Here is a 25,020-nt window from a genome sequence, read left to right as displayed (position 1 = left end):
GAATATTTGTAAAGGGCCTTATAAAGGACCTTGAAGCACAATATAAAGATAAATTAATCATTATTATTTTCTACCTCACAAGACAAGGACAACTGGGTGATACAATGGATAGAGTACCAGGCTGGAGTAAAAAACAAACAAACAAACAAACAAACAAAAAAAAAACAATTCCTCACATTTACTAGTTATGTGACCTTAGGCAAGTCAATTAACTTTGCATCAGTTTCCCCATCTGTAAACTGAGCTAGAAAAAGAAATGGCAAACTACTCCAGCATCTTTGACAAGAAATCCCTCAATGGGGTTGTAAGAGTCAAACATGTCTGAAATAACTAAAACTCACAGGATCATTGTGATGGTATATTTGTTTAAGAGAAAAAGAATATTTGACTTAGCAAAGGGCATTAGTCATATCTATTGGGCAAAATATGTTCCAAAACAGAATGCCAATAATTAATACATGGAGGACAGGATGTGTTTATAGTGTAGAAGTGTTTCCTTTAAATTCATAAAGAAGCTAAACATTGAAAGGATGCTCTTATAGCCCAGATAAAATGAGGAAGATCTGACAGTAATTGCTTAAATGAGATTGGCAATTTAAGCAAATTTGGGCTGCATGGACAAATAATCTATACCCAGCAAGACAATTGGTGTGCTGATGCATTGTGGCTTTCATGATAGCCTTCAGCACTCCATTTCATTTTTCCCTGAAAATTTAAACCTAGTTTTGATCACAGTAAGACATGCAATTCATTTTCTGTTGTATTGTGTCAAGGAGCTGAAGAGATGAGGAGCATTAATCAGCCTATAAGTGCATCTCCAACAACTATGAGGCACATGGCACAAAAATATTCCTGCTTATTATGCCCTAATTATTATTCCTGTTTTTTTGGGTTCTTTCTAATCACTCCTACATAAAGTAAAACAAGTTCCACAGTATATTTTCTGGTAGGTTGTATGGTCTGATTCATTTTAGTTTTAAATGATTCACTTCCAGAAAGATTCTTATAACCTATTTGATCTTACCAGGATCAGATGATGATAGATTTAGAATTTTAAGAAACTTTAGATTATCTAATCCAGGAGGAAGAGGAGGAGGAGGAGAAGGAGGAGAAGGAAGAGGAGGAGGAGGAGGAGGATTTGTAGAAGCAAATAAAGGTCCAGAAACATTAAATGACTTGTCCAAGGTCACAGAAGTAATAATTGCACTGATTTCTAGGTCACATGAGTCATAAGTTTACTATCTGGGGATCAAGTGCAAATCCTTTGACTTCAAATTATCAAATGGAAATTATTTCAGTAAAAATGTTACCTGTTATTATGACTTCATGATGCAGTGTGCTTATCGAGGTACAGAGTTAATTTTACATTTCCATATTTCCTGCATGCCTTTTAGAGTTTAGGTTTATTTATGAAATACCAAGCTAAAACTAAATACATGTCATTGACTAATTCCATTTTGTCTTCTCGCTACATTTTACCTTCTTCCTGTGTCTGGAAATGGGTCTTAAATTGCTTTGTGGAGTAACAGGACTCTGATCTATAAGAATCTATCTCTTTGTGCTATCTCTGAAAAGAAACAATTTCTTTCTCCTTCCTTTTTTTCCTTCCTTCCCTTCTTCCTAGTGGAATGGTCACACAGTTAATAAGTCCTGAGACCATATTTGAACTCAGGATGATGAGTATAACTGTACCTGAAATATCATATACACGAACAGAAAGTCAACCTGTTTGGCTGGAGAACCTATTTTTGTATTTTCCTTATTAGTGTTTATATCTTTCAATCATCAAATGCTGCAAACTGGAGTTTGGTTTATCAATGGTTGATTACTTAATCTTGAGAAAATGATGGGAGAAATCGTAATAATGTAAATTAAACTTAAAAGTGTGCCAATCATGCATTTTTAGAGAGCTGGTTGTTAAACATTTACCAACATGCTGCTGAATTCACAAAATAATCTCCTATGGTTTCTTAGGTTGGAGCAAAATTGTTAGGAACTAAACAAAACAACATCAGCTGCTCAGAAACTTGCTAATTCTGCACTGCTACATGGCCAAAATGCCATCATAGCATTTTTCCCTTTGGTTGAAATGATCTCTTTTTGCTAGTAAGCAGAAAATTTACATGGTTCTGATTATTAATAAACATAATATGATTTTAACAGAAATATGGAGAATACACTGAGCAGTGCTAGACTCAGCAGACATGGCATATAACATACTTGCCCTGTCACAGAAATAAGAGTCAGCAGTGGATTGTGAGGAGCATTTCATATAGTATATGAATGTTTAGAAAAGAGCTGGTCTAAAATCTACATCAAAAAGAAAAATAGGACAAAACCTACACCCCACTGACTAGGATGAGAAAAAGAGCTTGATCATTCTTTTTCTTCCTGGGCCCTATACTCACATTTCTTTCATGTATTACCAATAAAAACACAAACCAATAAATTTATGTCCTTTAGATTATGAAAATACACAGGGACTTTATTGTCACTTGCAGGTTCAGTGCTATTGATAGATGTATTTGGTGTTTTCATTTTTACATAGGGATCTAAGTCTTTACTTAGGGAGATTTTGTATTCTCCTCTTTCCTCTCCTCTTGCAAAACTAGAATTATTAGAATTTAGGTACTTTGAGTGCTAGTGCTTTCCCTTTGTTGATTCTCTCTAATTAATAGTAATAATATATCTAATATTTATAAACATATTTTATTATATAGACATAGTTTTTCCTGGTTCTATTCATTTTGCTTTGTATCAGCTCATATAAATCTTTCCACATAGAAATTCAAGCTTTGAAAAAAAGTTAAAGGAATGCTATAATAAGGAGGTCAGGAGGGAGATTATTCTCAGAACTGAGATCAATCTATGGAAGTCAAGATGGTAAAGATAGAATGTCAGGTACATGAACAGAAAATAGACGTGTTTGGCTATATCAGTTACAGGGGTGTGCTGGATCCAGCCCCAACTAGATAGTTTATAGTAGCATTTATGGGGTAGTGGGACATATAAATATGTGTGTGTACATAGAAATATGTGTGCGTATATGTGTGTATATATATATAGATATGTACATATCTATATATAGATATAGATATAGATATACATACATATCTATGCTTACATAGAAATGTTTATGTACACACATATATATACATATCTATATGGTCACAGATATGTATATATACATACATATCTATATGCACACACATATACATATGAAATAAATATGTGTACATATATGCATATGCATATATAGTTTTTACATAGCTGTTTTCATTTCATTTCTACCACTAGACTATTAGCTCCTTAACACTAGTCTTTTGCCTTTTTGGGGGATCCCTATTACTTAACATAGATCTTGGGACATAAAAGATGATGAATAAATGTTTACTGACTTGAAATAGTAGCTCTTGGGAATGAAACAGGAGAATATAATGATAAGTTTTCCATGGTTTTATTTTCCATTGTTTTTAACTTCTTATTTTACCACACTGACTTTCACATTAATAGTGTTTTTATGTCAACGGATCCCAGCTATGCTAACCTTCAAGTTACTAAATGGATAATTGTGTCATAATTTTCTCAGTTGCTTTTTACTAATGTGTTTCAGAATTTAGAATTATTAATGAGATGGTGGGTAATTTAAAAATGGAGAATGTGGAGGATATGTATATATACGTATATAATCTTAGAATAATTTTCATGTAGATAGATCACTGTGTGTCTGTGTGCATGTGTGTACACACACTTATTATTTGTGTATTACCAGAGACAGGTCAGTTGGTGAGAGAGAGAGAGACAGACAGACAGACAGACAGAGAGAAATAGAGAGAGACAGAGACAGAGAGACAGAGAGAGAAGAGAGACAGAGAAAAAGAGAGAGAGAGAGAGAGAGAGAGAGAGAGAGAGAGAGAGAGAGATACACACAGACAGAAAGATGATAGATTAGTGGAAAGGAAAATCTAATACTCTAGAGATTTAAATTGTTGCCCATGATTGTCACTCATCCTGTGTCTTATAAATTCACTATATGAGGCCCATCCAATGTACTGAGGTACTGAAGACTTTTTTCATATTATTTTGATGTTATCTGGCTAGCAGAAAAGCAGAACAGCCTGTTTTGTCCCATGCTCTCATTACATGATTGAATCCATTTTGTTTTCTAGTCATGAAATTCCCTAATATGCTTTTGTATTACTTATATCATTCTTTGTAATATATCGGAGCCAATTATCTTCCCTTGTAGATGTCTCCATTGCCCTTTCCACAAGTCTTAGCTTCAGTTCTTTGGAAACTGACTTCTTAGTTTTGTATCTATTGATTAAGTCAAATTCATAGGTTAACTGTTTGATTTCCTTAGTTAGGTAGTGCTGTGACTAGAGATCTGGGCCTGGAATCAAGAAGATCTAATGCTAGCCCCAGACACTTATTAGTTGTATGACCTTGGGCACGTCACTTAATCTATGTATGCCAGTTTCCTCAATTATAAAATTTGGGTAAGAATAACGTGCCTCACAGGGCTATTGTGAAGATCAAATGAGATAAAATTTGTAAAGTGCTAAGTGTAGTTTCTGGAACTTTATAAGTCTTTCTTTCCTTCCATTTTCCTTCCTTCTATCTTTCCATCTTCTTTTGTTTCTTTTAATACTTCCATTCTTCCATTTCCTTCCTTCCTTCCTTCCTTCCTTCCTTCCTTCCTTCCTTCCTTCCTTCTTTCCTTCTTTCCTTCCTTTCTTCCTTCCTTCCTTTCTTCCTTCCTTTCTTCCTTCCTTTCCTTCTTGCACAAAATAACTAATATGGAAATGTTTTATATGATTGCACACTTATAATCTATATTACCTTACCATCCCATGGAGGGGAGGGAAGAACAGATGGAATTAAGAACTTAAAACTTTTTAAAAATGTAAAAAAAAAATTACATGTAATTGGGGAGAAAATAAAATATTGTTTTAAAAATAAAATAATATGAAGGATGACACAAGTGTATATATAAAATACCCATTCTAAGAACCCCTGCTCTAAAACAAAGGAAGATATATATTGTTTGTATTAGTCTAATCATATTTTAAAGATTGTGTTCAGTTCTGAGCACTCTATTTAAAGGGAACAGAAACAAACAGGAGAGTGACTGAAGAAATTTGATCATCTTAATGGAGAATAGTTTCAAACTCAGACTACATGAGGAATAGTTAAAGAAATTTACTATTAGACTGGATTTAGACTGGAAAGGAGACAGAATAGCTATATTTACAGAGTTGAAGGATTTTTCTGTGGAAGGAGGATTTGACTTATACTGTGATTTTCATGGCTTTGAGCAAGAATCAATATATAGAAGATATAGAAAAACAGATTTGGACTTTAATACATTTCTAAGAATAAGAACTGTCCCTAAAATGGAATGGACTAATTCATGACATAATGCAAATAGGATGTGGAGAGCTAGCCTTGGAGATAGGATGACCGGGATTCAGGTCCTCCCTTTGAAATATTGACTCAGTGTCTGATATTTGAGATACTGTTAGCAAATCATTTAGCCTTATAGTACCCCTCACTGCAACATAACCCATCTCACAGGTCTCCAGTGCTATAAATTGCATAGCAATTATGGATCTAGACTACTAGAAAGAATTTCCTCACCAAAAGTTCCTTATATTAATAATTTCACAGATCTATTTCCTATAACCCTCAAAAAACAAACAAATGAACCCCTTTACAATTTATTTTCAAATTAGCCCTAAACTATTACTTCCAGCAATATCATTCAGGAGATTCCTAAAGTTAAACTAGATTATCTGAAGGTTCATTTCAATTTTGAAAAATTATAATTATAACAAGAAATGGAGGTTATATGGTGATTAAGGAAAGGTACATTGGGACCAATATTTCATTTAAAGTCACAGTCCTGATGTGGTCTAGGGTAAATGTACCTACAAACTTCACTATATGGCACTGCCAGAAGAGTGCTGGACATTGCCTTAAAGTGGGGGACACCTGAGGGGGAATTCTGCTTCAGACATTAGCTATATAATGTTGGGCAAGTCACTTAACCTCTTGTAGACTCAGTTTTCTCATCTATAAACTAAGGGAAATCATAACCTCTACCTTCCAAGGTTCTTGTGAGGGTCAAACTAGATACAGATAGTAAATTTTGCAAAGACTGAAGCATTAATTAAATGTTTTCTGTTATTGCTATTATTAAAGCACTTAACTTCTCTGAGTCTCAGTTTCCTTACCTGTAAAAAAAAGGTATTGGACCAGGTGGCCTTTGAGGTACCCAAATCTCTGATTATAGATAATTATCAAAATTCTAAGGCTGGGTAAGTAGGGTGTAATTAAAAGAATCTGGAAGAGAACAAAGAAATCACATTTAATTTATAAGGAAATATCTATCCTATAACTGATCTTTATTATTGTAAAAAATCATCTGCTGGATAGTATTAAGGAAAACTAATGTGAATCGATCCATATAATGGATTGAACAGAATACTTGGGATATGATATAATGAGATTTTACAGATTATTGCTAGCACTAAGATTTGTTTTGTTGTTTTCCTCACTTTTGAATTAATCTAGGCCAGTGCATCACTCATTTGGTGCCATAGAAATAAAGAATGGTGATGATGGCTTTTGCAATTAATCTACTTAAAGTAAATTGTTCAAATTCTCTATATATGGACAGATGCCATGGATAATTCATGATCCCCAAATCTCTAATTAACATGAAGAGGTTTAGAGTAGGCTTGTCAACAGAGGGTGGTAAACATTGCTGTGTATACAAAATTAGTCACAAACTCACCATTAGATATTAAAAGCTAAATGGAGGCAGTGTAATGAATTACTTTAACTTCCCCTAAAGATTTAGAAACTCAGAGGAGGAAAAATGAAGCAAGGATAATAGATTATATGTATGCTGAGCACACTGGAGTATCTAAGATGGTGACCTTTAAGAGTGGACAGAATAGACTCTCTTTCTTTCACTGAAGCTGAATTTAGTTCAGTACTTGATGACTGGGTGAATTCAACATGTACTTCTAATCCCAAACATCCCTACAGTTTGCCTTAGGAGTTTTGGACAAGCTATATATATGTTTTTTTTAGTTCACTCAGTAGAATCGTACCCAACCTTCTGGCTGGCACAGATGTGTATTAACTCTGAGAGCAAATGTGGCCAAGATATATTAGGATCCTCAGTAGATGTCATAGAAATCAAAATTGATTACTCAGTGGAGCATATTAAAGTATTTCTAAAAGACAAGCACATGTTCTTGGGAACTCAGGAAGAAAAGTTTCATATCAAATGAGTTTTTTTTTTTTGTAAATAACTGTTAGATGAGATGATTCAAACCAGTTCCAATTGTTCAGTGATGAAGAGAGCCATCTACAACCAGAAAGAGGACTGTGAGAACTGAGTGTGGTTCACAACAGCACTTTCACTCTTTTTGTTATTGTTTGCTTGCATTTTATTTTGCTTCACCTTTTCTCTTGTGCAGCACAATAATTGTGTATATATATATATATATGCATATATTGGATTTAACATAGATTTCTATCTTGTTTAACATATATTGGACTACTTGCCATCTAAGGGAGGGTATGGGAGAAGGGGGGGGAAATTGGAAGGATTAATGTCAAAGAATTATCCATGCATATGTTTTGAAAAATAAAAAGCTTTAATAAAAAATAAGTAAATAACTGTTAGAAGAAATGCCTGTGATGGGAGCCTACATAATATGATGGAAAGAGCATGTATTTATGGTCAGAGGACCTGGGTCAAATCTTACCTCTAATACTTTCTATAAGTTTAGTCATGTCTCTGGACCTCAGAGAATTGGACTAGAATGGCTTTGTGAATCTCTTCCAGATCTGAATATATCCCTTTGAGAATTTCATTTATGACTTCATATATGATAATAAAGAAACAAGATTTCTTACTTCCAAATTTAGATTATTTTCCACCTATGCTAGCTACTATTTTCAAAGGGAGTGAAGTGGTAGAAACAATGAAACCTACAATTTAGTTTTTAGAAGTAACTCTTGGTTGTGAAAATTTCCTATGCTTTTCAACTTTCTGTCAACTTAGCCAGAAGCATTGATAAGTTAAATGACTTGTCTGTAGTCAAAGGTTCACTTGTCTTAAAATCAAGACTTAAACCCAGGTCTGAATGATTTTAAGGCTGCTACATCCACAGTGCCACACTACATAATAAAATTTGTAATTTGATACATGGAGTCTTTTTTCCTAAATTCCCTTTTCTCTTTTATATTTTTAAGTAACAATGGGGAGTGTTAAATAATATTAATGACAACCCGTTGACTATTATTAATTGTTTTAAGATATAATTTCTTAGTTTAGATATGATAGTATTAGGACTTTCATTCAATTAAATATAGTCTTACCCCTTTTCTTTGGCATGTGGTTGAAAAAACGGTTTTATTATCATTTTTTAATTGATTAAAATGTTAGGGAAAATTAAAGTTCTTTTGAGTGCCCCACAATCACCACAGTTAGAAAACATATTCTTTTTTTTATTTAAAGGTTGTAACACTTCTAAGTACCTACCCAGTGGGCCAGAACTACAAAGCATGGCAATAGTATTTGTCACAATGTGTATGTTTCTTTTCAACATTTTTATTTTCTGGAGGGTGCTCTAAGTGTTCAGCAGAGGATATAAAAATATGTCTTTGGGCCTTGATATTCTCTTAACTTATATAAGACACTTCTGGAAATGGAACTGGTGCTTCACTACTTCACTGAATAGAATTTACTTATAACTAAGAGGAATCAAGGGCTAGTCTTTCATGTTGTACGTATATTGTATAAGATGTAAGATTAATTCCACTATTGAGGAAGGGAGGGCTGGAGAAAGGTTTTTGTCACAATGCATAAAGATCTCAAATACAAAGCATTGTCTGTCCTGTCCCATTTCCCAAAAGCAATGGGAAATGTTAAGAGTGTGTCTTTTTAACATCTGCTTTGCTATTAATTCATTTTGCCAGCATCTTTAATTTAGGGTGACAGCAGACTCCTAGGCCCTGGACACCATCACTCTCAGTAACAAAACATTGTTGTGTGAAGGATGTTCTCCTCTACTGCTGTTTAGAGGCAAATCTCAGTAGCTTCACTGCAACTTGTGAAACCAAAGGAATTAGGCTGACATCTCCCTCTCTCCTTATCTTTTGCAGCTGGTGCTACATATATCTTTGGGAAAAGTGGCGGACTCATACTCTACACCTGGCCTGCGAATGACAGACCCAGCACACGCTCAGATCGCCTTGCTGTGGGCTTCAGTACGACAGTGAAGGATGGCATCCTGGTTCGAATTGACAGTGCTCCAGGACTCGGTGATTTCCTCCAGCTTCACATAGTGAGTAATGGACCCCCAAGCCGGATATACTTGTCCCTCAGACTTTTTCTTTTGCTGTAGTCTAGAGAGACACAATGGACTAATCCAGATATGTGCTACAAGTGTGCCCTTATAAAAAGTAGCCTTTGATACAGTGTTGTCATAATATTGTCATCATATTGGTGATGTAGGTCTATTCAGCCCAATGCAGAACTCACAGAGTCTGGGACTGGTACTAGGGGAGCAGTTGAAAGGGGAAAGTTGGTGCTCTGACTCTGCTGTGCTCTGATTTTGCTAACGCAAGTGTTAAAGAAGTTGATCCAGTTGTTCCTTCTCTTCTTTGATGATAGCCTGACAATGTAGTTTGCTTGCTGTATGAATAAAAGAAAATTTTTAATAGTTTTCTTAATAATCTCAGGTGCAACTAGAATATCAGATTTGAGTATTAAAGATCTTTCAGGCTGTTGTTTTCTTGGAGGTTTTTTTTTTTTTTTTTTTGGAGAATGAAAGGTATGGTGAAGAATGATAACCAGAAGGGAAGAAAAACACCAACCTTGTTCTAGGCCTTGTGCCTATAAGCTAAATGAGAATTTACACTTAGTTATTTGATACCATGTGGACTCAGTGCAATTCTAGGAAATTTAAATGATTTGGGGTGGAAAATTGCCATGCTATGATGATAGAAAGTATTTTTATAGCAACAATTAACCCATTTTATAGTATGTGCAGTCTGGAAAAAAATGTAGGCTAAAAAAGGATATGATTCTCATCTATAAGTACCTAAGTACAGTTACCAAGAGTGAAGAGAGGAATTGTTCTCATTAGTTAGCAATGACAAGGCTAGAAAGAATGGATTTAATTTGGAACAATAAAAGTTCAGTTTTAAATAGCAGGAAAAGGGAAAGCAGTTAAGAGAAAAGATCAACTGGGGAATGCAGCCAACCCTTGAAGAAGGAAAATAATCAGATTTACCTAGAAAATTTTGAGTTTTGAGTCAGAGACATGGTATTTGGAGAGAATCAACAATTTTGATTAGATTCGTGCCATCATTTAGATATGACTGTCTTTAGTTTAGGAAGCTACAACTTTAGTTGTGGCTACTAAAGTGTCTTTCAAGAATTTGATATTTCAAGTAACAAAGAAAGTGAGCAGTTTGCCACCCTGATTCCCCTCCCTTCCCTCTGAACCAGAGCCCAGGCAGAATGCCAGGCAGCTCTGGGGAGGAGAGGAGGAATAGTTAGAAATTATAATTTTAAAAACATGGAGACTGGCCCTAGAGTCCAACCATAAAAGTTTAGGTTTCCATTCTACTCCCCTCATCTCTTTCTTCTGTCTGGTCATTATAATGTGATACTGTCCACCTGTTCTTAGGAGCTTTAAAAATGAAGTTAAAATTATGAGGAGAAATAAGACAGGTTTACCACTGCATTTAACTCAGGATCTACCCCTGGGATCTGCCCAGTAGAAATTTTCTAAAACTTTATTGTATTGTGCTTTTCAAGCCATAGTTAATATACTTTTTGCCCTGGCATCTAATAGTATAAATATAACTGTAAACAGTAGGCATTTATTAAATCTCAGATGTCTTGTACTTTGCCTCTGTGAATAAAACCACATTTTGTAAATCAAAGTCCTAATACCTTAAATCTCGTGTGAGTTGGAAGACTGTGAAACACATATTGATTGACTTATATCCACTATAAACTGAATATCAGCAACAGTTCCCTTCCATTCTCATGATTTACTATATAATAGGATGGTTAACTAAAAACAATGCCACTTGCCATGTAGCAAGTAATTAATCCATGACCTGGAACTTTTTAATGATAGGGTATTGGTAACTAACTTCATCTATTTCTGCAGATATAGACACTATGTAGATAATCTTCATTCATATACATGCTTAAGAGAGAGACTTTGTTGACCTATGTGGAACTGGAAGACCCCCTTGCCATTTTAGCTTGGATTTTCAGCTGACAGTGTTGGTCCCAAACCGGCACTGGATCATGGGCTTCAGAGTTCATAGGAAACTTAAAGACCATCTAATCTTAACCCCTCATTTTACAGATGATAGAACTGTAACATGAGGGCACTCAATGATCTGTAAGGCCTCTTTCAAATCTAAATTCAATTATCTTGTGACATGAAAGTATAAGAGATTGCTAAGAGAAGCAAGAACATTGCTCAAAATTGTAGCCTTGCTGTAATTGTCATTGGTATAATTGATGTGTATATGTTTTAATTTTTTATTTGAGCATAAAAACTGAACTTGTGATTTCATCAGTGTAAAAAACTCCTGGATTTGGACATTTCCTCTGCAAATTATCTAGTCATAGATAATTGCCTAATAGGTTGATAGACTTGTCCAAGATATCCATTTACTAAGCCTCCATTACCTTGAACTTTATCTTTGTGAATAAAAGCACAGTTGTAAAATCTAAATTATGATATTTAAAAACCCATATAAATTGGAATATATAACATATTGATTGATTTATAATTGTTTCAGTGAACTAAAACAATCAATAATTATGTACCAAAGCAGGACGTGCACACAAGTCATTCAGTCCTCAGACACCATTGTACCTTGCTCATATAACATATGCAAGATATTAAATATGTGTTGATATACTCACACATCTAGATAGCAATAGATCTAAGTATAACATATACAGTATATACAAATGAGTGAATGCTGTCATATCAAAGTAGCTTCTTGGAAGCTGTCATTCCAATAGTCTCTCAGAATAATAATAGTTAACATTTGTATGGCACTTTAAAGATGGCAAAGGATTTTTACATGCCATACTTCCTCTTAAACTTATTTGAAAGAATATTTTGATCACATTCCATCCTCACAGATATCCTTTGAGGTAGGCAATGGAAAGAGAGACATCTATATGGCGTAGTGAATGGACAGAATGCTTTACTTGGAACCCAGGAGACTTGGGTTCAAATCTTACCCCTGATACTCACTAGCAGTATAATCTTGCTCAAATTACTTAATCATTGTTGTCCTCAATTTTTTCATCTACAAAAATAGAATTATGATAGTTATAGCATTTGCACTGAAAGGTTGTGATTATCAACTGAGATATTGTATAGGAAGTATTTCACAAACAAAAGTCTATATACATATCAGGTGGTAGGTATACTAATGATACTAATAGTAGTAGAAGGAAGAGATTATGGGAAGTTGGGTGGTACAATGTATGAAGCATTGGACTTGGAGTCAGGAAACCCTGAATTCAAATACAGACTTAGACATTTACTTGTTGTATGACATTTGGCAAGTCATTTTACTCCTATGTACCTCTATTTCCTCTTCTGTAACATGGGGATAATAATGCTATCTATCTCCTAGGGTTGTTGTGAGAAAAAATGAAAAATTTGTAAAGTACTTTGCAGGCCTTAAAGAATTATATAAATATTAGGTGATGGTCCTGATATTTAATTTACATCATAATATTTAAAAATTCACATGAGTCAGAATGCTATATAAAACAGATTAATGTATAGTGTCTCACATGAACTGATCTGAGTGAAGTGAGCAGAATCAAGAAAATATTACACATAATAACATAGCACAATGATTAACTTTGATAGACTTAATTCTTCCCAGCAATACAATGATCCAAAACAATTCCAGTAGACTTATGTTGGAAGATGTACTCTACATCCAGAGAGAGAACTATGGAGATTGAATGAGGATAGAAGCATGGTATTTTCACTTGTTTTGTTTTTTCTTTCTCATCATGTTTCCCTTTTGTTCTGATTTTTCTTTCACAATATGCCTAATATAGAAATAGGTTTAAAATGATCATACTTGCTTAACCTATATCACTTTGCTTGCTATATTGAGTAGGGTGGAAGTAAGGGAGGGAAGGAGAAAAAAATTGAAACTCAAAATCTTACAGAAATGAATATTGAAAACTATATTTACATGTAATTAGAAAATATTATTAAATTCAGAAAAAGTCATTTAAAAAATAGCTAGTAATTATATGTCAGATAGATAGTAGTAGGAGTAGGATCAGGAGTACCAGTAGTAGTAGTAGAAATAGAAGTCATGTTGACATTGTTAGCCCTCTTTTATAGAAAATGGTATCTACTTCCTAGAGTAGCTATTTTAATGAGATAATGTATTTAAACTCATTATAAAAATATTGTTGTTGTTATTATTACAGATGAGTAAACTGAGGTCCAGTTCTAAATGTCATATAACTTACTCCAAAACATTCAGTTATCAAATGGCAAAATCAGTATTCAAACTCAGGTCTTCTAATTATAGATCTAATGCTTCTTTTCCCCCACCTCCCTGTTGCCAGTATTGAAACATTTATTGAACACTTCATTTAAAATTACTTTCAAAACTAGTTCAATTTCTTTGCTGGTAAATTTGGTTGCTTGAACATTCAAAAGTTATTTGGTAAAAGTCTTTTGTAAAATTTTTTAGATTATATGTACATATTTTTTACATATTTCTGTATGAGTTGAAGAGAAAAATCAGAGAAAAAGAGAAAAACCATGAGAAAGGAAAACAGAAATGATTTTTTTTAAAAAGGTGAAAATAGTATGCTTCAACTCACATTTAGTCTCCATAGTTCTCTCTCTGGATGCAGATGGCACTCTCCATCCCAAGTCTATTACAATTGTCTTGAATTACCAAATTGCTGAGAAGAGCTAAGTCTAAGTTCTCCACTTTCAAAGCCAACATTTATGATTCCATTATTTTGAATTTTGCCATTTGGTCCTTTTCTCTCTACTTTCTCTTCCTTGACAACTTTATCCACCCCTTGGCTTCAATGATTACTTCCACTTGGGTGCCTCCCAAATCTATCTCTTCATTCCTGACCTCTCCTCTGAGGTCCAGTCCTTCATTTAAACTACTATTGAATATATCTATGTCAAAGTCCTGTCTTGACCTCAATCTCAATATATCCCCCAACCGAACTCATCATGTTTTCTTCCAAACTAGTCATTTTTAAAAATATCCCTATTTTTTGATTGATGGCATGATCCCTTAATCTAGTCACTCAGGCACAAAACCTTTAAACCATTTTTTAATCTTTTCTCTCCCTCACCAACTATATCCAATCAGTTGCAAGTCTTGCTGATTTTAATTCTATGCTTTTTTTTTTTTAAAATCTATGTGCTTCTTTGGACAACTAGATGACTCAGTAGTTAGAACACTGGGCCTTGAGTCAGAAATACCTGAGTTAATGACCCCAGATAAGCCATTTGCTCTGATTGCCTTATTTTTCTTCACTGTAAAAAGGGGTTAATAACCTCTTCCTCAAAGAGTTATGAGGATCAAAGTAGAGAATATTTGCAAAATGCTTAGCAACAGTTCCATGTACATAGTAGGTATATATAAATGATTATCCTCTTCCTTTCCTTTCTACTTTCATCACACCCATGAAGTTCCTCATTATACTTGTTAGCTACTGTAAGAGCTCCCTGAATAATATCCCTGTCTCTAATCACTCTCTTCCACAATTTATCTTTCACAAGGATGACTGAATTGTCTTTCTAAAATACTTATTTGATCACATCACTCCCAAGTTTTCTAAGGTAAAAATTTAATACCCACCCTACATAATCCAGCAATAACTATCTACCATTCCAGCCTTATTGTTTATTGATTCTCATAGTCACTAACTAGACCATGTGACAGTCCATTATCTTATCATATGTGATATGATAACCCATAAAGCTAATATAATCTTTGTTAGTATTCATAAATAAATGGCTTCCTAAAGAAAGAATGCTATAGGCCCTCAATCCTTTGTTGTAAATAAAACACATTTGGAGTATCATCATCATCATAATAACTAGCATTTATATATACTCTAATGTGTGTCAGGTTACAGATATTTTCTCACTTGATCCTTAACCTTGTGAGATGTGTTATAATTATCCTCATTTTATAGTTGAGGAAAATAAGGCAATTACATGTTGAATGACTTGTCCAGATGACACAACTAGTAAGCATCTGAGGAGGAATTTGGATTCAGATCTTCCTGACTCCAGTTCCAGCACTTTATCGACTTTACCACCTATACGGCATTCAATTTAGAGTGCCAAGTTTAAGGAAAAGTACTGAGGAGAATACAGAAGAAGCTGATCAAAATAATGAGGAGACTCCAAGGATAAGTTAAACAAATCAGGAAGAAATGTTAGGAAGGACATAATAACCAATCTTCAAAATGCAAAAAAACTATAATGTGGAAAAGGGATTGAATCTCTTTTACTTAGTCTCAAAAGAAAGAGAAAGAAACAATGGAGAAAAGTTAAAAATTGGATTTAGATTCCATATAAGTATAAAGTTTCCTAAAAATTAGAACTGTCCTAATGAAGAATAAGGCAGTTAGTTGCCACGGTGGATGTAGAGCTGGGCCTAGAGTCAGCAAGACTTATCTTTTGGGAGTTCAAATCTGACCCTCAGACACTTATTAGCAATGTGACCTTGGGCTACCCACTTAATCCTGTTTGCCTCAGTTCCTCTTCTCTAAAATGAGCTGGAGAAAGAAATAGCAAATTACTCTAGCATCTCTGTTGAGATAAACCCAAATGGGGTCAGAGAGTTGAAAATGACTGAAAAATAACTTAACAACAAAAATAAAATAGGCCATTTCAGCAGTCAATGAGCTTCCGATGAGAAGACCTCTTCAGGAGTAGGTTGGATAACCATTTGTAGATTATGAAAAAGGGTTTCCTGTGTAGGTATAAATAAGTTTGGTTAAACCAGGGCTTTTCCACTTCTGAGATTCTCTATTTTTATGATTTTTCTCCTTCCTTTAATAAATAAATCCTTGGATTTAGTACATGGCATTATCTAAGTTTTAAGCCATGTTGTAGGACCACCACAATGACAATGATCTTCCAAATCCAAAATAATATTTCCCACCTAAAACTCAAAAAAAGTATTTTGTATTTTATTTTTTTCTTTCTTTTTTTAATTATAGCTTTTTATGGACAGAATATATGCATGGGTATTTTCAACATTGTCCTTTGCAATCACTTCTGTTCCAACTTTTTCCTTCCTTCCCTCCACCCCCTCCCCTAGATGGCAGACAGTCTCATACATGTTAAACATGTTAAAGTATATTCTAACTACAATATATGTGTGCATATTTATACAGTTCTCTTGTTGCACAAGAAAAATAGGATTTAGAAAGGTAAAAATAACCTGGAAAGAAAAATAAAAATGCAAGCAGACCACATTCATTTCCCAGTGTTCTTTTTCTAGGGGTAGCTGGTTTTGTTCATCACTGAATTGGATCTTCTCATTGCCGAAGATATCCACGTCCATCAGGATTGATCCTCATATAATATTGTTGTTGAAGTGTATAATGATCTCCTGGTCCTGCTCATTTCACTTAGTATTAGTTCATGGAAGTTTCTCCAAGCCTCTCTGTATTCATCCTGCTGGTCATTTCTTACAGAACAATAATATTCCATGACATTCATGGTATTTTGTATTTTTAAAAAATGTGCCCTTGGGACAGCTAGGTGGTGCAGCGGATAGAGCATCAGCCCTGAAGTCAGGAGGACCTAAATTCAAATGTGACCTCAGGCACTTAATACTTCCTAGCTGTGTGACTGACCTTGGGCAGGTCATTTAATCCCACTTGCCTCAGCAAAAAAAAAAAAAAAAAAAAGTGGCCTTGATATGTCCCTTAACCATTTTCTAGGAAGTCTTCTTACATGGCACATCTGCATTGGTAGGAGTCAACTCAACTAAGAGTTCTCTATACCAAGGAAACCAGTCAGTTATTCATTAAACATGTATTAAGTTCCTACTCTGTGTCAGACATTGTGCCAAACATAAGTCCACTACCTAGCCATAGCCTTCTAATAGATTGTAAGCCCCATTTGGGTTCAGTGATTAGTCCTTTTATCTATCCCGATGCAAATGTATATATATATATATATATATATATATATATATATATATATATATACACATAGTAGATCTTATTCTTTAATTGTATATAAAGATAAAAATTCTATGTCTTATTATTCATTCCTATTACTCCACGTAGCTATTCCTTTTTTTAAAAAAATATTATATATTTTTTGTATTTTCTTTATTATTAATTTTTTACTTATCTCAGTATATATATATATATATATTAATTTAAAGCAAAATGAGTTAGAGATTGCTTGTTTAAAATCAGGAAATATTTTTGTAGTCTCATTTCTATGATTTATTATCCCATGTTGATTATTTAGAGAGATCTTAATGACATAATAGATAAAGAGTCTGCACTTGATGGGTGTAAATGGATCTTGAAGGCTACATGACATGAGTTTCCTATAGAGTGAATGCATATATAGTAGAACTAAGAAATCTTTTTTACATACAAGTCTCTCTGCTTCATTTAAATCCATTGTTCAGCAATATACCTGTCCTGAACATGTGATCAGAGTATATTATTCTTTTACCCATAACAGCTATATCTTAGCCTTGGTATCTAGGCACTGAGGAGTAGGGGCACATTATGCTAACCCTTCTTTACACAATGGTGCCTGGGAAATGGCTGAACTGTACCATTGAGAAGATTACCGTGAAGTGCCTACTATTACTATAATAAAACTCTTGATGACCTCCTTTTCACCCCCTATAAGTAGAGAGTAGGGAAGAATCGGGCAGCAATTAGTTTCTCTTTATGTAGCTAATACTAGATGGGAAAAAAGACATCCTATTAGTTTCTCTGTGTTTGTAATTTACAGTAAATCCTTTTGGATTCATTTTTTAATTATGAGCCTTTCAGGCACAGTGGAAATTTATGTGCCAAGGCATCTGTTCTGTATGACAAGAATCTTCAGCTTTCACCAACCATATTCCCTCTAGAATCTTGCTGCCAGCCTGGAAAAGCTTGAAGATGCACCATTTAGGATGACCCTGCATTAGAAGCACAGAACTGCTCCTGTTTCAGAAGTTTACACCCCAGAAGGGATATGTTCCGGAAGCAGTTGTTTTTTAATTGTCATGGTGGTTTGCAGATGATGGGAAGAGAAGGTTTTAAATGAAAGAAAAAATTAAGGATGAGCAATATCCACTTGGGGTACAGGTTTGGCTAGGCAAAATAAAGGATCTAAGAGGGCATATTATATGTTGCAATAGTTTTGTATCTTATACAAGAAGAAAATGAGTGAATAACGACCCTCTTACCTTTGTTCTTCAATGTGGATATTAGAAATTGTTTGATAGCCTAAATGAATCTGTATGTATGTGTGTGTGTGTATGGACTATATATGTACATGTATATGTATATAGCTAAAATTGTTTTATAAAAAAAAAGGATCAGGGACTCATTTCCTCTTGTTTGAGAAAGGCAGTATACACAAATTGCCATATTGGAGTTTTTATGATGGATATTTCTCAGTTTGATAGTGACAATCAACCATTATCTATGGTGGATTAGGTGAATTTGACCAACATCTACATTTAAGCTAGAGGTGACCTTTGGGTTCCTCTCGTACACACACACACACACACACACACACAAAATCACACAAACACATACTCCTCATTTTAGATAGGAAAATGTTGAGTAACTTGCCAGAGGTCACAGAGATAGTGAGTATCTGGGGCAGGATTTGAAACCAAGTCCATTGATTTCAAAAGAAATGCTTTTTCCTTCTTGATATTTCTTGTTATCCTCTTTAATCTCCAACACATATAAATTCCCCATAGTTACATGGCGATACATGAATTGCCAACCTGGACACTTTGTTGTGGCTGTTTCTAACTGAGATATTTGTAGCAATGCAACATTTTCCAGTTTGGTCCTCAGTGGGGCTAGGTGGCAACTCTCTTAGATACTGTGGATTTGGCCAGCAGCTGGGTTGGATCTCATTCAAGAACTGTGTTTGGGGAAATCTCAAAAGATGAACAGAGAAATGCTGGAACTCCTGAGTGTGGTGGTTGAGCCCATGTGGGATATGAGAACAATAAAATGACAGTGGTGTCCGACAGGTATAATTCCATTTCCCACAGATGACTGTGCACTGCAGGCCAGTTATAATTCCTTCCATTGCTGTTTCTTCTTAGTGACAAAGTCCTTTTTGAGTTTCCTAGGCTTAGGAGCTTTTCCAGCTCATTAGACACTTGTGTAGAGAGAGCCTGCTGGGGATTCTCTCAGCAGCTTCCAAGCTTAGATGTGCCATCTCGGCAGAGACAGAGGAGAACATGGTGGGAGGGAGCTGGAGCAGGGATTTGATGAATTGGAAGGCTTATGTAAGCCATGCTGAGGTTAGGGTATTGGCCAGGACATTTGTGAGTTGTATATATGCTTTGGCCTCTGTGTATCATTCCCAAGTTACCTCTATCGTAAACTCTTAGCTTCCTCCTCTCCCCACCCCATCCCCTCCACACACACAGTTCTTGGGATTTCTTAATGTTAGTTGTAGTTGTCCATTGTGCTTTTTAAACTGGGTGTCCAGATACTGATTAATCCAGTGTAAGAAAGGGGATGTCACAGAAATGAGAAATAGTTCAATTAAAAAAAAACAACAAAATTTTTTGGCATGCCTACTATGTGTCTGATGCTGTTTTGGAACCAATGCTAGATATTGTAAAAAAAAAATTCTCATTATGCTATTCAAGGCTTTCCACAAACTAGCTTATCTTAATCAACATGACTTCTTGTTTTCTACTTTCTAGTCTAACTCAACTCTTACTCTTTTTTGTCTCAACCTCTCCCATTTCTGTGCTTTTTTGTTTATACTTTTCTCCTTCTTAGAATGGTTTTTTCTCCTCCAATCTCTCTCTGTCTCCCTCCCTCCCTCCCTCCCTCTTTCTTTCTCTCTCTCTCTCTCTCTGTCTCTCTCTCTCTCTCTCTCTTTCTCTCTCTCTCTCTCTCTCTCTCTCTCTCTCTCTCTCTCTTTCTCTCCCTGTTGTCTCTGTGTCTGTCTGTCTGTCTCTCTGTTTGTCTGTCTCTCCCTGTCTGTCTCTCCCTGTCTCTCTGTCTCTATCTCTCTCCTTCTCTCCTTCCTTCTCAAGGCTTTTGCTGCCTTCTGTGATATCACCTCCTCCATGAAGTCTCCCCAACATCCTTATCCCCATGAGAAAATAATCTTCTTCTCTTCACTTGTAACATTTATCTGACTCTGCCCTTTCTACTTATCTCTCCTTTGAATCATCATTATTCCTATGCTTATTAGACTATAACATCTTTAGGATCAATGATATATTTATGTCTTTATTACTAAATCCTTAGTATCTTACATATGATAGTTTATTTAATTTAATGCATTCTGGGACATTGTAAGCTTTCAATGTTTGTTGACAGCCTTCCTGAATATCTTATGTTCCCTTCAAATTCTCTACATCTGTAAGCCTATCTCGATTGGTAGAGAGAATTCTCACACTTGGAGTATTTTGTCCTGGTAAAATAACAGGTGTAAATGATAAATAAAAGAATGGATAAATAAATAATACTTGGACAAATTTAAAGGATCCTTTTTTCTCATGAAAAGTAGTTGAGGTTAAAAGGACTACAATTAGGACTCTAGAAGATTTCTTTATTATATCTTAAAGAACTAGGTTTATCTATGGAAAGCAGAACAGTTATTTCACAAGGATAAGCAAATCTCCTTAACTTTCCTGAATGCCACATTACTATTCATTATTTCTCTACACAGTATTATAACCTAAAGCAATCTGCTTCTTTATAGCTCTTTTACTATAACTATTCCAAAGTAGAATATTCTTCCTCCAAGTCTCTTCTTTAGTTACGCAGCTGAATTAGAGAAAATGGATATATAGATAGATAAATAGTTATGTGTATATATTTCACATTATAGTGTTTTTTAAATTCTTTTTAAAAAAAGTTTCAGTGAGACAGGAAGTACAATATTCGAAATAACATTAGAAAAATATTTCAGAAATGATGAGCCATAACTTTGTACCAAAGAACTTGGGTTCTATCTAAGTATTATTGGACTTTGGCAGATCAGAGCACTGTTAAATTACTCTAATACAATTTAAATCTTATCACACGTAAATATATTTTATAGTGATCAGTGACTGTTTCTGGAGGCATAGGTCACAAAGATGATGGAAAATGTAGTGGTTTATGCTACCAAATATCAAAGATCTTCATAAAGTTTAGTTGTAAATGAAATGTATAAAATCAGAAACCGTTTTTGCTGATGGAATGATTGGAATTGAAGAATAATACAGGTGAAAGATTTTTTTTATCAAAGTTAGCTAAAGAAAATAAAAATCTATGTCATCTGACATAGTACTTTATACACAATGAGAACTCAGTAAATATTTATAATTCATTCATCATGAACTCCAGTAGCTCTTTATAAAATATATCTATGTCTTATTGGGAAAGTCTCAAAATATTCAGGGCATGTACATTTGATAGATTTAGAAAAAATAGGATTATGATAACAATATTGATTTCCAGCAAGTCTTTAAAGAGCATTGCTGTCCTCTAAAAATTTTAATCAACTTTTTTTTTTAACATTACTCTCATTTTCCAATAATCCCTATCCTTGGGACTCTGTAACAAGGAAGAAGCATAGTGACATTTCAACCATGTCTGATTACATAGGAAGCATGTATGCCATATGTGTAATTCTCTACCTGTCTATAAAGAGGAGAAAATAATATTTTATCATTAGTCCTCTGGAATCAAAATTAGCTACATCTGAGTTATAATGTCTATTAGTGATAATGTTCTTTTGTAAAAAAAATTATTGAAGCTTTTAATTTTCAAAACATTTGCAAGGATAATTTTTTACCATTGATCCTTGCAAAACCTTGTGTTCTGATTTTCCCTCTACCCCCTTGTCTAGATTGCAAGTAATCCAATATATGTTAAAATATATGTTATATCCAATATAGGCATACATATTTATACAATTGTCTTACTGCACAAGAAAAATCAGATCAAAAAAGATAAAACATGAGAAAGAAATAAAATTCAAGCAAACAAAAAAGAAAGTGAAAATGCTATGTTGTGAACCACACTCAGTTCTCACAGTTCTCTTTCTGGGTGTCATCACAAGATCATTGGAACTGGCATGAATCATCTCATTTTTGAGAAGAGCCACATCCGTCAGAATAGATTATTGTATAATCTTGTTATTGCCATGTACAATGACCTCCTGGTCCTGCTCACTTCACTTAGCATCAGTTCATGTAAATCTGTCCAGGCCTCTCTGAAATCATCCTGCTGGTCATTTCTTACAGAACAATAATATTCCATAACATTCATATACCAGAACTTATTCAGCCATTCTCCAATTGATGGGCATCCATTCAGTTTCCAGTTTCTAGCCACTACAGAAAGGGCTGCCACAAATATTTTTGCACATGTGGGTCCCTTTCCCTCCTTTAAGATCTCTTTGGGATATAAGCCCAGTAGTAACACTGCTGGATCAAAAGGTATGCACAGTTTGATAATTTTTTTGAGCATAGTTCCAAACTGCTCTCCAGAATGGTTGGATCCTTCACAACTCCACCAACAATGTAACAGTGTCCCAGTTTTCCCACATCCCCTCTAACATTTGTCATAGTGATAATATTCTTTATATTATCATGGTTACTGTATATGCTGTTCTCTTCACTCTGCATCACTTAATATAATTATTCCCAAATTTCTCTGAATTCCTCATATCTGTCATTTCTTATGGTACAGTTATATGTTATTTGTAAAACACTATTTTATCAGTCATTTTTCAGCTGATTGGCACGTTTTGTTTCTAGATTAATTTTTTCCATAAAAAGTGCTACTCTGAATATTTTGGTGTACACAAGCTGTTGACTTTTGGTTTTGGTTCCTTCATGGTAGATGTCAAGTAATGGTAATGCTGGGTTTAAAGTCAACCTCTTCGTTTTTTTTCCTCAAATAATTCCAATTACTTTTCTAAAATATTAGGGAAGTTTAATACTCTACTAATAGCATATTAATGTACCTGTTTTCCCACAGCCCCTCCAACATCAACTCACTTAATCTTTTATTAGTTTTGCCAATTTTCCATAGTGAAATGTCTTCTATGAAAATGTTTTGAAAAGGAAAAAAAGAAAGATTTTTAAATCAATTTTCTTTATTCAAATTGGTATTTTCTAAGTTCTTAACATGGATTATGATTTTTTTTTACCAACTTAAAGGAAGCCTGTTACCAAAGTGTGTAGGAATGGTAATTTTGCATAGAGAGAGACACAAGAATGGAAGTTTTAAAGGTATTTCTATCTGTACAGTAGAACAGGGCAAACCCCAGATACTTCGAAGCAGATTCTATCCCTGATATGACTAATAATGGTGAACAGGACATAGCATCATTGGTTCAATGTAGTATGTCATTGACCTATGGCTTACACTGTTGCCAGTTGTTACTCCAGGGGTAGTGTTCAGTGCAACCATGCAAGAAATAACACATTGACTCCCTGTAGCTAAAGATGATGAATTTTATATGCCTGGCTGTAGTTAGAGGGCATGGAGGCTCAGGATATTGATAGGGGAATTCATTAGCCACCCACTCGGTAGAGTCATAAGCTTAGATCCTAGAGCTGCCACTATTCCTGCTAAGGTGAGTTACTGCTTCTCTGAGAGATGGCAAAAGAAAGTGTAGAACTATATTAGCCTCAAAGAAAAACTTGACAGCTAGTCCAGTAACTTCCCAACCTGAGGATGACATTTTTGGAACCAGAAGTCACTTAAAGTCATTTAGGTAAGCTTACCTTAAACCAGCAGAGAGAACTGCCCCTCATACAGATCAGCCCATGCTCCTAATTATAGAAAATAGCTGTCATTAAGATTTCATTCTATTCCTAGCTCTGTCATCTGTGACCATAGTTCCTTTTTTGTTATTCAGTTTATTTTTGTCCTCATGTGTGCAATGTAAGAAGGGGTCCTGCATTGTTTTCTGACCAAGGTTGGAATTGATGTTGAATCTTTTAGGTATCATAAATAATTATAATTATAACTATAACAAAGTGACATGATGATCTCTTTTTTGTTATCTGTTACCATCACTATATCTGGTCTTTTCCTGTGCTGAATAACACTTAAGAGCACTTTGTGTTTAATTCCTTTCAGGGTTCTGATGAATGGGATCTTGAATTTGGGGGGAGTGCATACAAAGGGAACAGATGTAAAGGACATTGCTTCCAGGAATGGGGGAATGTGAATCCTGTTATAGTCAGACCTCATTTGAAATACTGTCTTTATACTAAGAAATAGTTCTGGAATTATATCAATAAGTTGGGGTGTCCAAAGGAGGACAAATAAAATAATAAAGTGTCGAGTTAATTTTATGTGGTGATTGGTTAAAAGATTCAGAGAAGTTTACCCCGGAGAGGGGAGATCCTAGCTATCATCAAATATGGGAAAGAGGGATAAGATTTATTCTATTTAATTTGAGTGGAGAGATTCAGGAACAACAGAGAGAAAGTGGTTGGAGGCAAAGTTAGCTTTGAGGTCTGAAAAAATTCTTAATGATTAAAGTTGTCCAAATAACCTATTCCAAACTGGTTTTCCTGCTCCTTGAAGGTATTCAAGGAGCAGTTGAATGACCATTTGTTGAGTATGTCACAATGGGGATTTGTTCTATATAAATTATACTAGATGACCACACAGGTCTCTTTCAACACCAAAATCTTGTGATTTCATGATTTTGTATAAAGTTGCCAAGGAACCACAAA

General features: G+C 34.6%; 1 protein-coding gene across 5 annotated transcripts in view; it reads left to right on the top strand.

Annotated features, from left to right (window-relative positions):
• The window catches only part of NRXN3 (neurexin 3), a 2,051,432-nt gene that overhangs the window by 1,552,528 nt on the left and 473,884 nt on the right, over nt 1-25,020 (top strand). For all 5 annotated transcript variants that reach the window (XM_031949344.1, XM_031949345.1, XM_031949342.1 and 2 more), the window contains one exon: nt 9,187-9,368. In XM_031949344.1, the coding sequence (XP_031805204.1) occupies nt 9,187-9,368 (182 nt within the window). The remainder of the gene's footprint in view (nt 1-9,186; nt 9,369-25,020) is intronic.

This window comes from Sarcophilus harrisii, chromosome 2, assembly GCF_902635505.1.
Source record: "Sarcophilus harrisii chromosome 2, mSarHar1.11, whole genome shotgun sequence".
Taxonomy (NCBI): domain Eukaryota; kingdom Metazoa; phylum Chordata; class Mammalia; order Dasyuromorphia; family Dasyuridae; genus Sarcophilus; species Sarcophilus harrisii.
The sequence above is the reverse complement of the archived record's forward strand: the minus strand, read 5'-3'. Positions and strand labels throughout refer to the sequence as shown.